Source organism: Plodia interpunctella, chromosome 18 (assembly GCF_027563975.2).
Source record: "Plodia interpunctella isolate USDA-ARS_2022_Savannah chromosome 18, ilPloInte3.2, whole genome shotgun sequence".
Lineage (NCBI taxonomy): Eukaryota > Metazoa > Arthropoda > Insecta > Lepidoptera > Pyralidae > Plodia > Plodia interpunctella.
The window spans coordinates 6,890,514-6,905,620 of record NC_071311.1 but is presented as its reverse complement, the minus strand read 5'-3'; the positions used below and the strand labels follow the sequence as shown (position 1 = coordinate 6,905,620).

Genomic DNA, 15,107 nt, shown 5'->3' with positions numbered 1-15,107 from the left:
CGATTAACTTAGAGATTTTAATAACGTAACACAGATAAACTCGTAAGATGGATAATTATCTTATGTGTAACGTAAGCGAAATAGAAAATCTCAAGATACAATATTATAACGTTCATGGTCTACGCCAATACGACGTAGTCCTTATAGGCTAGACTGACTACTATTCGTAAATAAGTTAACCTTACTTTTTACCTCAGTACTTTGAGCTAAAGTATATTTTGTCTCGTTCTTTAACTTTTTTATAAATAAGTAATATATCCATCCCTGTTAGAGTGTTTATTAATATATATTTGTAATATAAATAATAATAAAATATAGTTCATTACCACATAACACAAGTCTCGAATTTAAGTCTGTGATTTTGTTCATATAGATTTATTTATTTAGATACAGTATCACGTCTTTCATATTTTATGATAACCCTGACTAATGCTGGCTGTTTTGTTTCGCCATTACCTACACCCTCGAACAACTATTATAACTATAATAGTTATATATATAATATAATAGTTATATATCGAATATAATAGTTCGAGGGTGTAATATAATATGTGCATATAATATGAATATCAATTAATATCAGTGCTACTGGTGATCGGTTACGATATTCGCGTATTCGACAACTCATTGCTGCCAAACACAAGACCATTTAACCTGCCAAATCGAAAGATGAAGTTGCATTGTAGTCGAGTTGATATACGATTGTGCGCCTATGGACTGCGTGATGAATGCGATTACCATTAGTTTCTTTAGATCTCGGATTTAGATAGTACACTAACAAACATTACACTTCTTATTGCGCAGTTGAGAAAACAATGAGGAGTAAAATATACACAATATTATAAAATCACTTTATTTAATTACGAATTCATAACATCAATTTCAATTGACTATAATTACAAAATTTTACAAAATGTAACGAACTACAGAACATTTTTGATTGTAATATGTAGGTACTTCATTTTATTCAAATTTGTCATAATCTGTATGACAAATTATTTCAGTTGAATAATATTTGAACATGTAAAAGATGGGTGTGTATGTAATTAATAATAATAAAAAATATTATATTAACAATTTCAAAACGGGAATTATATTTTATAATTGCCGCCTTGTCGCGACATAAATTTAAGTATAATATATTTTCATGGTGTTTTGGAGTTCAGGGACTATAGCGGCGCGTATCTATCAGGGGCGTTATGTTTTTTTAAGACCTTTGAATATTAAATCAATCTACAAACGACATTACATTTTAGCACCGTCATTGTTTGACAACAGTGTCATATTTTGATTTTAATAATATTCACAACTATAATTGACCAAAATATCGTGCCTAAATGTAATGTTAACTTCACAATCACTTAAGTAATTATACTACAGTCATTTTATTATAAATATGTTAAAATACTAATTTTTACATCCAAATACTTATTGCTATATTTTAGTTTTTAAAATGTATGAAGCAAGATTGTTTCATTGGAATGCCAATTTTATTAATTAAAATTAATGTTTTCGAATGAAATTCTGGAATGTAGCAAAATATTAGTCTTTACATTAATATACTCACTTATGATTTTAAATAAATATATTTCTTGTTGATTGTAAAGATAGTCATACTTAAAACAAACCAAAACAATGTTAATTTATATTGAAACTATTAATTATATCACATTTTTTCCATGTATTCTGTAGTTCGAGATAGTGGCATTTTGATATTTGTATAATTAAATCATTGAAATCTATTATACATATTTGTACTAAATGGTATATCAAGAATAAATTATTCCTATTATAAATAAATAGGTTACTTGGCACCAAGATGGCGGATATTTTAACTGCAATACAGGATTGTACATGACTTTAAGATTACAATTTATTTGAGAATAATAATACAAACTTAGTTAATTTTTCTTTTTAGACTAAGGCGCGAACTTCATAAAATTAACATCATTGAAGTTAAATATTGCGGGTTCAGAGGGCGTTTAACAGATGTTAGTCGCTTGATATATAATCAAACAGCATTTTTGCATTTAAAAAAAAAGATGCGCTATTTTTAATTTTTTATTACGACGGGAAATCTTGCAAACCACAAAATTACGTTAATAGCGCCTAATGTTTGACGATATACGCGCATTCTGAGGTATTCGGAATTGTACAAACTGTTAAAAAAACTGTACAGGTTTAGAATGTCGACATGCTCTCAGTGACAAAAGTTAAATCTTATGTACTCATCACATCAATTTACTAAAACCATGACAAAAAATTACTAATATCAGTTCAGTTCAGTGGCAATTTCGTTGCAAGTATCATACTAATTCGATTAAATATTCTGAATGCATCGATAAATTTGGAACGGAAACACTTGAGCAAATTTCTATCGTTATTCCGCTTAAAGAGTGAGACCTCACTGCTTCGTTTCGTTCCGGCATCGGATCAACGCAGAATTGTATGGCAGAATTGCGTGCGCCCAATGACGTCTACGTTAAACCTATGTAAGTCGACGCAACGACGCTCAACGAAGCAGCGTACTTTCGAAGCCTTTTCCCGCGACTATAACTTACATGTTCAATCATATTATACCGCAGTATTTGGTGAGATTCACAACATATAAATTATTATAATGGGCTAATAACATTTTTGATAGACTGAAAGAGATTTTATATTGCAAGTATGCTTAACAAGCGTGTGTAACTTTTGAAACTATTTAAATATTTCTATTATATGTGATATTTTTCTTGGTGAGAAATTCTAAAAACTTATTACCAGACTATTCGATAACAAATTAATATTGCAATGTATGGTCGTCCTAAGTGGGAATTATTTTAATATTCGTACTACACTAACTAATCTAAGTTAATAAATACATTCTAAGTACTATTCATACAAAATCACCTCAACGCATAAAAATTCGAAATACTTTTCACGTTCGTAACATTAATATCATCGAGGAAGACGTGTCCGTCACTACAATAATACAGATGAACCTATTTATCTACTACATACTTCTTTAATCCATTTATTTATTGGGAGTCTTCTGCGTCGAGCCGGCGCAAGCGCATGCGTCGAGTGCCCGAATTCACCCGTCTCAAGCACAAATTCTACGTGTGAAATTTGTTTTTTCTTAGAAGTTTACATCAGGCAGGCGTCGTGTTGTAAAATCACAGACGAATCTTAAAAATTTTAAGGTTAATTTTATTTTAAGCTGACCCCGGGCTTCGCGGCACAGTCCCGAAGACACCGGAAACATGCCGGTGCGAGGTGTGAGAGAGGGAGAGAATACGTCGCGCATCGCCTACACACACGCACGATTTGTGAATAAGATGTAGAGTCGCTCGACGAAGCAGAGTAGCGTAGAATAATGTCGTAATCAAAGGGCGTCCTTTGATTACGACATTATCTTAAATTCCAAAACCACAATGGAAAATTATATCCGATATGGTAAATAATGTTAAATTATGTAAAATTTTGAAACAATTTGTGTTAACAATATTACAGAAGCCAGTGTTTCGCAACACCCAATATACATAAGTACAATAACGTTTTTCTATTATATAATTACATTATGTGTTATGTACACATAATTATGTTACAAAAACTAAGTTACATACACATTATTCATAAGAAACCTCAACCTTGTCAATTATAATAAATATAACTATATTGAAATCTAGTTTTGAAACAATGACGATAACAATAAATGTTTATTATTAGATACATTTATACATACAAAGTATATAAGAGACTAGAGAAGGAAAAATTTCAATACCTAAAAAGTAATAATATCATAATTAGCTATTAAATAAATTTTATACGTAATAATTCAGCACCAAACACGAAAATATAAGTCGAAAAGGTACACTATCCAATACGGGTACACTGACCAATGAAGTGAATCGATGATATAAAAAGAGAACTGTAACTGGTTAGGAGTTGTAGCGCGACTTTGCCATTTGATATCGATCGTCGGAAGTTGAGACGCAGCGAACCAATCACATCGCGGTGTGGTTTTTGTTGCGTCACAATGGTGCACTGTAATTAGTTTGCTGCGTCTTCTTGCGAATCGGCTCGATAGTGTGTGCGTCGCACTACCACCTCAATACATTTTTATATTTATGGAGGATTATATCCATACATTATGTTATTAAAATAGAAAGGCAAAACAAAATATGAACATGTAAACGATTTTTGAATAAAATTATTTGCGATATTTGTTTACAACCTTTGCTTTTCCTATCAATTATTTTTCCCATTTATTTAAAATCGATTCTTAGTATTGAATACCGTTTGATTCAGCGTCAAATTTACATTATGGCACAACCGGTGGACACGTCCTCTCGCGGAGGCATAGCGGGGGGTGGTATTATCATTTTCTGCGGTTCTGTTGGTGAAATGGGGGAATCTTTTCTCGTCGACTGTTTTGACACTTCAGCTTTTTGAGGCGGCGGTAATTTTTCCGAAGGGGGTTGGGGCTTCGTTTTCGGTTCTTGAGTGAGGGATCCGGTGCTCGCGGTTCGAACCCGGGACTTCACCATGGAGATCCGTCGCTCCCGAGTGTTGATGATCGAAGTCAGGAATGGTATCTGGTTGCTGATCGCCAGCATGAAGGGCTTGTAACCTAAGCTGTAAGTGTATGATTGTTAGGTAAAATACAAACATGTTTTTATCTTAAAATTCATAATCATCTAAGCACTTTATAATATTTCGTGGACGTCGTACGAGGCGACAAAGGGACAGTAGACTGACCAGTCAGCATCAGTCCAGGCCACAAGCGCCGCCAACGCCGCACGCAGCCTGCGCACGGCGCGCAGACTGACGTCGTGCGCGCGCGCAGCGTTGGCGGTGCGCAGCACGGCCAGCGCGTCGCGCAGCGCCACCGCCACCACCAGCGCCCACTCCACGCAGCTCGCTTCCGTCATCAACTGCAGGAAGTATCTATTGGACATGTACGATATTCTTTATGCTCATCTTTTATTATCTCTATAGGCAAGAGTTGTATCCGTTAAGTTACAGCAAAATATTGACAGGTAATTTTAATTGTATAATATTTAGAGTTGCCGAGATGATATTAACAGATCAATTGCATTATAAGTATAAAGCATTACATATGGATTGAAAGAAAATACAATTCTCAACTCGCGTACTTATAGCACTCAAACAAGTCTTAGGCGTTAACATAAACCCTCGTTAGAATCTGTCACTGTCATTTCCCGATGTACAATGTTTATAATGGCTGCCGTTGCATGGGCAAAAGCTAGTATTATAAAACTAATTCGCTTCCCGCTGTCTGTCCCTATTATATGCCTGGATCGTTTAGATGTATAATAATTTATCATGGTTTACCCGGGCGACGCCGGGACGGGCTGCTAGTAAATAATAAGACCTTATAATGAAACCAATGACAAGGCAGTCCCTGTGCCGTATACTGGTCTACATTTATATAATTTGTCTGTTATTTAACTCTAAAATACACGAACGTACCTAAGCTGCACATGCGCAGTATGGGACCCCCTCTCCGCCTGATGGTGGTGCAGCTTCTCCATGAGCGCCGCGTACCGCCTCTCCTCCCCCGCGTCGCTGGCCTCCGCCGCCCACAACACCGCCCCGCCCTCCGCCACGCTGCACTCGCCCACCGAACTGGAGATATTTATCATTACTACGATGTAAGGATTAACAGAATTCAGATGTACAACTAGTTACTTCGCTCTGATCTGTCAGCAAAAGTCACTCCAATTGCCTCCAATAAAAAGTACGTTGGGGTGCTGTTTATTATACTACATTGCCATAAATAATCAGAATATTAAATGTACATTTGTATTTTGACTTTATTCACATTATCCATTTTAAATCCAGAATTCTGTAACTGAGTAGAGTTGAAGTTGGAAAATTGTCTTTTGACTTTGTGGTAATGACATTATAGTGTCATGGCCAGTAGTCTGAAATTGATCATTTTGGGCGGATAATGTATTTAACATGTGTTTAACTTTCATCCTTGTTAAAATATTGTTGTTGTCGTGTTATTGTGTGTGTTGTGACTGTAAAAGCATGGTTTAATTAGATTCATACAGTTGTTCGACGGCCTTGCCGGCAGCCGCCAGCGTTGACAACGCAGACATGGTTATCACAAAATATGGAAAACATGAATCGGTATTATTTTTTACCTTAATTTGTCTCGGCTCGGCCTTCCCCTCGATGTCAGTGCGTTTTAGTTATTATATTAAAATTCGATTGTATGAACCTTGGTACATCATATAAGGTCGATTAGTTGTGCATATTGTGTGTAAAAGCTGTACAAATTTTAGAATATTTATACAATATTTATTTCGTTTTATAATATATATAATATATTATTCACTATAATATATTGTCTATATATATATATACTAGTAATAGTATTTATATAGAGAATATAGTATAAAGTGAATGTTGTTTTGCCGACAGTACCCAACCAGGTTGGATATCCTGAAGCTACCTGACGGGCCCCGGCGACCGCGGCGCGGCGCACAGCGGCAGACTCATGTAGCCGCTGTCTCCGCACAGGCTGTCCTCCGCGGGGGGCGTGTACGGACCTGATGATATTTATCACATATTTTATATATTGTATATCAATTTATTTATTTATTTTTTTATTTACGACCTCGGTGGCGCAGTGGTAAAGTGCTTGCTCTCTGTCTCGGATTCGATCCCCGGTCGGGTCATGATGGAAAATGATCTTTTTCTGATTGGCCCGGGTCTTGGATGTTTATTTATATATGTATTTGTTATAACATATAATATCGTTGAGTTAGTATCCCCTAACACAAGTCTCGAACTAACTTTGGGGCTAGCTCAATCTGTGTGATTTGTTCTAATATATTTATTTATATGTTTATCATCTGAAGTTGCATCTTCCGACTTGTTTTAGTGTGGGTTTTATACAAAGTGTTAGAGTCCCTTGAAATGTTATAGCAAATCTTATCGAGACAACAAAATGTTACAAAACATTTTGAGACATCGCTAGTCGACCAAATGTGGACCACGTAAAACATGATAAAGATCTTAAAAAAAGACTTCACATTAACTCAGACGCAGCAAACAAATGTTACATACAATTTTATAGCCGTCGTATGTAAACTAATTTACTTTGCCGCGAGTCATGTAAAGTAGTAAAGGAGACCAAATCAACTCACCAATAGACGCGGCCTTAACAATATCGCTGGCCATCTCCGGCTGCAGCGCGGGGTAGGGCCAGCTGAAGTCCTCGTGTAGCCTCTTCAAACACAGCACGGCGTTGTCCACCCTCGCCGCCCGCTCCCTCTCCCCCGCCAGCCAGGCCACCAGGTGCAGGTCCAGAGCCGCCGCAAGCCGACCCAGGGCCAGTAGTCTAGCGCTTGATAGCAGCACGCGTGCGTGACGTTGGATCATCATGTCTATGAAGAATTCCTCCGCTGTGCCGCTTAGCGATTCTCTGGGGACAATTAGAAATTAGTGTTTCAGTTTGCTGAAGGTTGGCTGGAAGAGAAAGAAAAAAATATATTTATTTGCCATAATACAAGAGAATAAACATAATATTGTTAAAACGGGTGTCTCATTTTATTAACTTTAAAGGTATCTGAACTGACTTTCACGATAACAGACAGTCGCATACGAGTGAATTAAACAGTATGCACGTTTGCACACGATCTTTTTTTTACGCGTAGGACGTGGTGAGCCATGATTGCTTGGAAGAGATTACGCCCTGCCCTTTTGGTGGGGCGAAGCTAATTTCGTTTTATGTTCAGAATTTGGCCTAACCGTGATTTCATTTACGACATTGTAATTTTCTCATCCTTTTTATTTAAATTAAAAGAGAAAAATTATTACAATTTCATTATTAATATAATAGACAAATGTCTACAACTATTTAATTAAAATATTATACTAAAACCGAGTATACAACCGAGTACGACACGATAATAAAGAAAAACAATAATATCCCACCTGTCGGACCTCGCAGGCACAGACTTCTTCCTCTTGACGGCGGCGGTGGCGCGCGCGGGGGCGGCGGCGGGCGCGGGCGCGGGCGCGGCCGGCAGCGGCGGCGACGGCTCGCGCGGCGACACTGTGGTGCTGAAGCTGCGTCCGCGTCCGCCCGATAGCTAACGGTGTAATAAATACATCATGATTTGTATGGACAAATCACACGATTTGGCGTTTTGATTGAGTTGGCACCGAAGTAATTTCGAGACTTGGGTTATGGGTTACAAACTCAACGATACTATGTTTTATGTTCGCAGATGATCTCTGTACTCTGAGTGCTGGTAATTCTAGTGTATACTTCTATTGTGTATAATGATACAAATAAATAAAATAATATATAGATAAACATCCAGGACCCAGGTCAATCTGAAAATGTTCATTTTCCATCTTGACCTGACCGGGTATCGAACCCGAAGCCCCCAGTATAGCAATTCGGCGAGATGACCATTAGGCCACAAAGCTCGTCAAATATCTTCATAGTCAGTAGCCTGTGTTCACATCGGCGACGTTATACTTCACTCAAAACTTTGGAAAGTCTTCAGTTTCAGTGGAACTGCAGTGTAGTGGTACAGTTTATTTATATTAACATACTAATTGCGCCCCGGGGCTTCGCTCCCGTGGGAATTTCGGGATTAAAAGTAACCGTATGTGTTATTCCAGGTTATATTCTAACCGTGTACTAACTTTCATAACAATCGGTCCAGTAGATTTTGCGTGAAAGAGTAACAGCCATTCATACACATGTACATCGTCACAAATTTTCGCATTTATAATATTTATAGAATATAATATGTTGTCCGCAACAAACAATAAGAAAAAACTAATGTGAATGTTATTAAATATTATGTATCATCATTTAATTTAACTATGAAGCTTTTGTCGGTGAAGTATACTTCTAAACTTTGCTAAAACAATACCTGCATAGTCCCGAGTATAACAGATAGATCTTCAGCATTCGGCGTGACGGTCTGCGACTGCACGATCTGCCCATACTTCGCCTGTACGTTTACTGAGTTGCGCGGTGAATCTACGTCGTTCGGATCTGGAAAATTATTTTATACAAGACTACCTAAAAAAGAGTTAAGTTTTCAGGGTTCATAGGTTAGAAAAACAAAAAAAGCAGTCTAAAATCATAAAAAATAAGATGCGGGGATGAGGCAGGCGAGTGGGGTAAGCGGATCCGCCAAGGTTGGCCCTCTTTATGAACGGAAAACCAAATAATACCTTATTCACTAAATAATAAAATAATTTAATTTCGCAAATCGCCATGATTCCACGAAATTCATTTTTCAGGAGGGAAAAGATAATGGTCTCGCAAAATACAATAAAAGCTTGTAAATTATTAAGTATAGAGAGGTACCTATAGCCCTGAGGAACCTGACCAGATCCCTGGCCAGGTCCCAGCGTTCCTGCTGCAGCGCCGTGTCCAGCAGTTGCGTCGCCAGCTGCCGGCTCACGGCGGAACTTTCCAGATTCTGGAATATTTACACAACATATACATTTCGTTACACCTTTCTCTCTCTCATCAACACAACATCAAGAGCGAAGAGAAGCTGGGACGGGCAGCTAGTGATCTATATAAAGATTATTAGATATATGACTATTACAGATGTTTATGCGTGTAAGATATAGTATATATTTCATTAAACTACGCTACTATACCAATATAGGTACACAAATAAAAAAAGGAAAAGTTAGCAAGGAGTAAAAATAGCTAATTCAAGTCAAAAGTGGTACCTTTCTCCGCTGAAAATAATGAACGATAGATTTTTCAATACTTACATAACTATTTACAGGGTTTTTTATAAATTTTTTGTTAATGAGAATAGTCTAAGAGCTAACATCATACATCATACATTATACTTTTGTATGAGGTTTTAATTTCCTCTCAAACAAGGAATTAATAGACGAGGATTATACTTAATGTACTAGAGCTTAAAAACTAATTTTAGGTGGTTCACATCAAAACATTATGTCAAACTTTACGAGCATGAGAAGGGATATATAGTATGATTACCTGCAAGATGATGAGATAAGACGCAGCTGTGTCCAACATCTTTCTCTGTAAGCATTCTTGGAAGAGCTCTTTTGGTTTCCCAGCTGCTGAGAACAGGTACGCCCATAGCGCTATCTCTGTCTTTCTTGCGCATTGTACTACTGTCTGGAAAGACAAGAGATGTAATTAAAAAATAAATCTGACTTTATTATGTTTTTTAAGAAACATGAATTCGACAAAGTCCATTTTGAATATATCTTTTATGTTGGTCTAGGAGCGCTTGAAAACTTATGATATGCTGTTTCTCCTGTGGCGTGAGGTCCCGCCCTAGAATAGGACCACTCCAAATCCTCCCGTAGATGTCGTGACTAAGGGGCACATGCCTTAACAACTGATAGGCAACAACAGCATCACCAAAGAGAGTTGAGGATTATATATCTACAGTCTCTTCATCTAAACACAATAAATGAAAATTAAAATCAACCTGCAAATAGACCGGGAACTCGTGAACGAACTCGATGACGCTGGGCAGTTGAGCGTCAGGTATGGGCTCCTTGCTCGTGGCCTCCTCCTCCAGCACCTCATGGAGGAGCAGCTCCAGGGAGTGGGGGAAGTAAGGCAGCTGAGCGCAAGACCGCGCGATCTCCCATGCGTGGTAGCCTAAGTTGCGACGGAGAAGTTGGCGGAGAATCTGGTGGAGGTATACTTGACTCTGCAAGGATATATTAATATATCAAATAAAAGGAAATCTTGTCTATTGCACGATAGATATAAATAACAGAGATCTAACGTGAAAAACTTTTAAAATTCATCTATACCAATACATTTATATTATAAATAAAATACGTACGAGCAGAATTCATAAATACAAATAGCCAAATTATGCCATATTTTCTGCGAAATTAAAATATTTTTATTTTCAAAAAAATATATTTTTGCGTCATACTTTAATTGTCGTCAAAGAGAACTTGTTGCTATAAATAAAAATCATAATCGTGGATAGTCATAGTCGTAACTACGTGAAAAATTTCAACTCTGTAGGATAAGCAAAAGTAGGTGTAATTTGACTTGCAAGATTACAGACAGACAGGACAGGTGAAATATACAAACACTAAAAAATAAAAAAGGGATTATAATGCTCACTGTTCTATTGACGACGCAGAATGGCAGCGAGAATACTGAGTTTGAATCAGACGCGTATAGTGTTGTGTCGTTTTCAGCGCCCAGTAAAATCGCATCGTCAAAAAGAATTGCTGCAATAAATAAGAGAAATCATCATTAACTACATGACATGAGTCAGATTGCTGTACAAACTCGTGTGGTACGAGTAATGTTCGAACCCAGTACGTTTCGATAACAAGCGGGCGTTTTAACCACTTAACCACCGCCGCTACAATATTACATTAATTTTACCACGGCACTACTCACGATCGACAAAACATTTTATGATTATGAATTTTCAGTTTCAGATGGAAAGGCAACATTACTGTCTTTTTTATTAAGCAATACTAAAAAGGTATGAAGGTATAACCACATGGCTCGTAATAAACCCCACAATAACTCGTGACAGTTGAGTCTACTTTGACATAAACAGAAGCCAACTCACTTAGAGGGTAGATATTGAGATGGAAGGGCAGCATGATTCTCTTCGCCATGAAGGTATGTCTCGACGTGTCTGGATGTCTGGTCGCGTCTCTCGGCAACAGTGGTAACCACACCCGGGCTCCTAGGGACCCACACCATAGCCAGAGAGCCCTTGAGAGTTGAGTTTGGGATGGGGTGCCACTGCCTGATGACCAGACGCTTTCCACGCACGATGCTAAGACTGTCGCTGGTAAACAGCTGTAAGCCTGGTGGAAAATAAAGATGTGATTTAATATTGCTATCGGAAATCATTACACAAATATTTATCCATACCGGTCCATAATTTCATACTAATATTATAAAGAGAAAAGATTTGTATTTTTGTTTGTAATGAATAAACTCAAACACTATTGAGCCGGTTTTGATGAAATTTGGCGCAGAGGTAAGCGAAACGTTCAGGACTAACATAAGCTTCACTTTTTTTAGTTTGTAAAAATTGACGTTTGTTACTATTTCTTGCGAAATCAACTGGAGCATTTTTTGTGAAAAAAGGGTCCTCAACAATCCCACTCAACGCCACCTAATTTAATATATTTTTTCGGAATACTTAGGACTTTACATTCAAAGCAAAATTACACAATTGAAAACAATAAGCCAATTACAAGTTTTAAAACAAAATTTATGAACAATTGGGTAGTGGCAATTGCGCCACAGTAGTTAAACTTGATTGGTAAATTTTATATTCTTATTTTGTAGGAAATCTACGTCAAATGTTTGTCATGCTTTTTGTATGTTTAGCTATATAAAGCGCACATAACACAAATATGTCATAGACAAATAATAAATAAATATTGATAAATGACTCCAGCCGTTTCGCACGACTAAATCAACTAACCCTAATTAACGTTACTGAATTATAAATTAATGTAAACAATACATAATTCAATTAGTTTTTCTCGCTCGACCGCAAATTACATAAACGCAATTCAAGCATCAAGTTCAGGATTATCGTATAGCCGAAGTTATACAATAAATCAAGATCTAATTGGTCAACATCGCGGTCGCGTGCACTCTGCGCCCGCGCCGGCTAATGCCCGGTGGCGCAACTGGAGCAAAACGTCACACCGATTCGCAAATTGCGTCAACGCAGACACGCTTCAGGACGTTTTCTTAGCATTATTGTTAATATATGTCAGTAATGATATTATTGTCACGACTGTCATTATGATTATTGATCGCCGATATTTCGTTATTATAAACATGTTAGTAATAAAGATTAATGTCCTGAACTAATTCTAATAACCAATCGAAAAGGTAATTTATATGAATCATTCATCCAACGCTGGAATCCAATCACATTACACTAAAATCTAGGCCACGCAATCAACGCAAATATCCTTGTTTCAGTGCGTGCAGTTTTCACATATCGAAGGCTGCATGAAAATGAGGAAGCCTGATGCAACCCCTGGTGATTGTTATAACAGACTGCACGCGCGAAACGGTCCACATCCGGCCCTCGACAGGACATGGCCTATATATTACCTTAGATCGCAAATTCCGTGGCAGTGCGTTTTTGACACCAAACTGGTCTAGTGCGTCTCCGTCGATATGAAATTCCTCGCGGTTAGTGTTTATTTGTTTGGATCAATTTAACTATACAGTGAAAAGTTTAGTGATGCATATTTTCGATTGCAGATCTCGTGTCTCCTTGCCTTCTCGGCACGTGTTAATGCTGATGACTTGGGTTTGGGAGGTCTGGGCGCAGGCCTCGTTTACGCCCCAAAACACGCTTCAGTAGATTATTATGTGAGTAATCATTTTGTTAAGTAATGTAAAAGATTACAGGAAAATTTTAACCTATGATATTTTTTTCAGGCGTATCCACGATATGCCTTTGAATACGCAGTGAAAGACCCCCACACAGGAGATAATAAAGCGCAATGGGAAAAACGGGACGGAGACGTCGTTAAAGGTAATGTACCGAACAATAAAAACCTATCAATGGTCCTAATAAGTGATACATGATATCCTGAAAAAAGTTTATTTATGTAGATTAACCGCTTGATTAATTTCCAGGTGCATATTCATTGGTGGAACCGGACGGCAGCCTGCGCGTGGTAGAATACTATGCCGACGACAAATCAGGTTTCAACGCGGTGGTCAAACGCCTCGGGCCAAACTTGCACCCGGTGGCCCCAGTCGTGGCCCCTATATACAAGGCCCCGATCCCTGTGCTGAGTAGCGGGGCTATAGCTCCCATCTCTGTAGGCCCCATCTCGAAATACGGTGGACTAGCAAATGCCCCACTTATAACTGGACCTGGGATATACAAAGGAGGAGTTTCAACCGCATCGATCATCAATCACGGGGCTTCAGTAGCACCTATCCTACCAGCGCCGATCGCGCCAATCGTCAAAGCACCTATATTATCAGCGCCTATATTACCAGCCCCCATCTATAAAACCCCTATTGCCCCAATCTTGTCAGCTCCGATCTACAAAGAAAATATATTGCCAGTGCCAATCTACAAAGAACCTGTATTGCCAGCTCCAATCTACAAAGAACCGATACTGCCAGGCCCAGTTCTATCAAACCCATATTTAGGAGGACCGGTCTACAAATCAGCCCCAATATTGAACGCTCCAGGACCCATAATTTCGCCACTCCTAGGATATAATTCTCTCGGTCTGGGAGGTTTGGACAAAGGCTCAATATTGTCATCTGCTGCCCTGTATAATGACCTTGGACTGGTTGGCAAAGGTCCTCTTGTACCAGCGTTGGGACCTTGGGACTTGGGACTGGGGTACAAGCAATGATTTATGTGCCATGAGTCGAGGACCGAAAACCCTGTAAATCAAAGGCCGCCGTCCATTTACTATGCCATGTTCTATCGCTTGAATTAGCTATTGCCTGCTAAGATAAGGTTACTTATAAGATAAGTATTTAATATTTATGTAAATACTCATTATGTTGAAGATAGCACAAATATAGCATACGCCACTATGTGGTGATTTATATCTCGTTTTATTGAAGACTAACTCCCAAATAAATAAATTAAATCAATGATTCAAATGACATAAATCAGTTTGGAAATTAATGTGAAAAGTGAAAACATATTCGTTAGATCATCAAACTGGCGATTTCAGGAAATAAATAGAAGACGATGATACAAGATATCAAAAACAGGAAAACACACAGAAATCGTAGACAGCAAAACTTATAAACTTGCACACCATTTGCAAAAAATTAGAAAACGATTATAACAAAACTTAATTTAATGTCTATATGAAGATAAGGTCTAGAATAACCTACATTTTTGGTTTACGAAAATGAACCAAATGCTCTTTGATTACGATGAACCGACCATTTGTAGCGATAAATCGTCTTTAAAAAAAAAATGTATAATGATATCAGATTTACACAAAAAATCTGAATTTCAACCTATATCCTATATATATATAGTTAATAATGGGAATTTCTCATAATGAACGACTATTTTCCTCTATCAAGAAGGATTCTACGTGAAGTAACA

At 37.7% G+C, this 15,107-nt stretch overlaps 2 protein-coding genes across 2 annotated transcripts in view; one reads left to right on the top strand and one right to left on the bottom strand.

Annotated features, from left to right (window-relative positions):
• Positions 1-837: 837 nt before the first annotated feature.
• Rich (RIC1 homolog) overlaps positions 838-15,107 on the bottom strand; it is a 34,111-nt gene continuing 19,841 nt past the window's right edge. Inside the window, exons 15-26 of the mRNA XM_053758399.1 lie at positions 11,598-11,841; positions 11,135-11,244; positions 10,476-10,703; positions 10,013-10,156; positions 9,356-9,470; positions 8,913-9,037; positions 7,957-8,114; positions 7,167-7,444; positions 6,470-6,566; positions 5,479-5,634; positions 4,744-4,932; positions 838-4,620 (exon numbers count right to left, since the gene is read on the bottom strand). Coding sequence (XP_053614374.1) covers positions 4,302-4,620; positions 4,744-4,932; positions 5,479-5,634; positions 6,470-6,566; positions 7,167-7,444; positions 7,957-8,114; positions 8,913-9,037; positions 9,356-9,470; positions 10,013-10,156; positions 10,476-10,703; positions 11,135-11,244; positions 11,598-11,841 — 2,163 coding nt within the window. The 3' untranslated portion in view covers positions 838-4,301. The remainder of the gene's footprint in view (positions 4,621-4,743; positions 4,933-5,478; positions 5,635-6,469; positions 6,567-7,166; positions 7,445-7,956; positions 8,115-8,912; positions 9,038-9,355; positions 9,471-10,012; positions 10,157-10,475; positions 10,704-11,134; positions 11,245-11,597; positions 11,842-15,107) is intronic.
• LOC128677502 (uncharacterized) lies at positions 13,102-14,590 on the top strand. Its single transcript, XM_053758400.1, has 4 exons — positions 13,102-13,198; positions 13,271-13,381; positions 13,451-13,547; positions 13,652-14,590. Exons 1-4 carry the CDS (start codon positions 13,184-13,186, stop codon positions 14,389-14,391), a joined length of 963 nt encoding a protein of 320 aa, XP_053614375.1. The 5' UTR covers positions 13,102-13,183; the 3' UTR covers positions 14,392-14,590.

Coding starts and splice junctions, on each gene's coding strand:
- LOC128677502 (XM_053758400.1), top strand. Junction 13,382..13,450: donor ACGCTTCAGTAGATTATTAT/GTGAGTAATCAT, acceptor TATTTTTTTCAG/GCGTATCCACGATATGCCTT. Junction 13,548..13,651: donor GGACGGAGACGTCGTTAAAG/GTAATGTACCGA, acceptor ATTAATTTCCAG/GTGCATATTCATTGGTGGAA.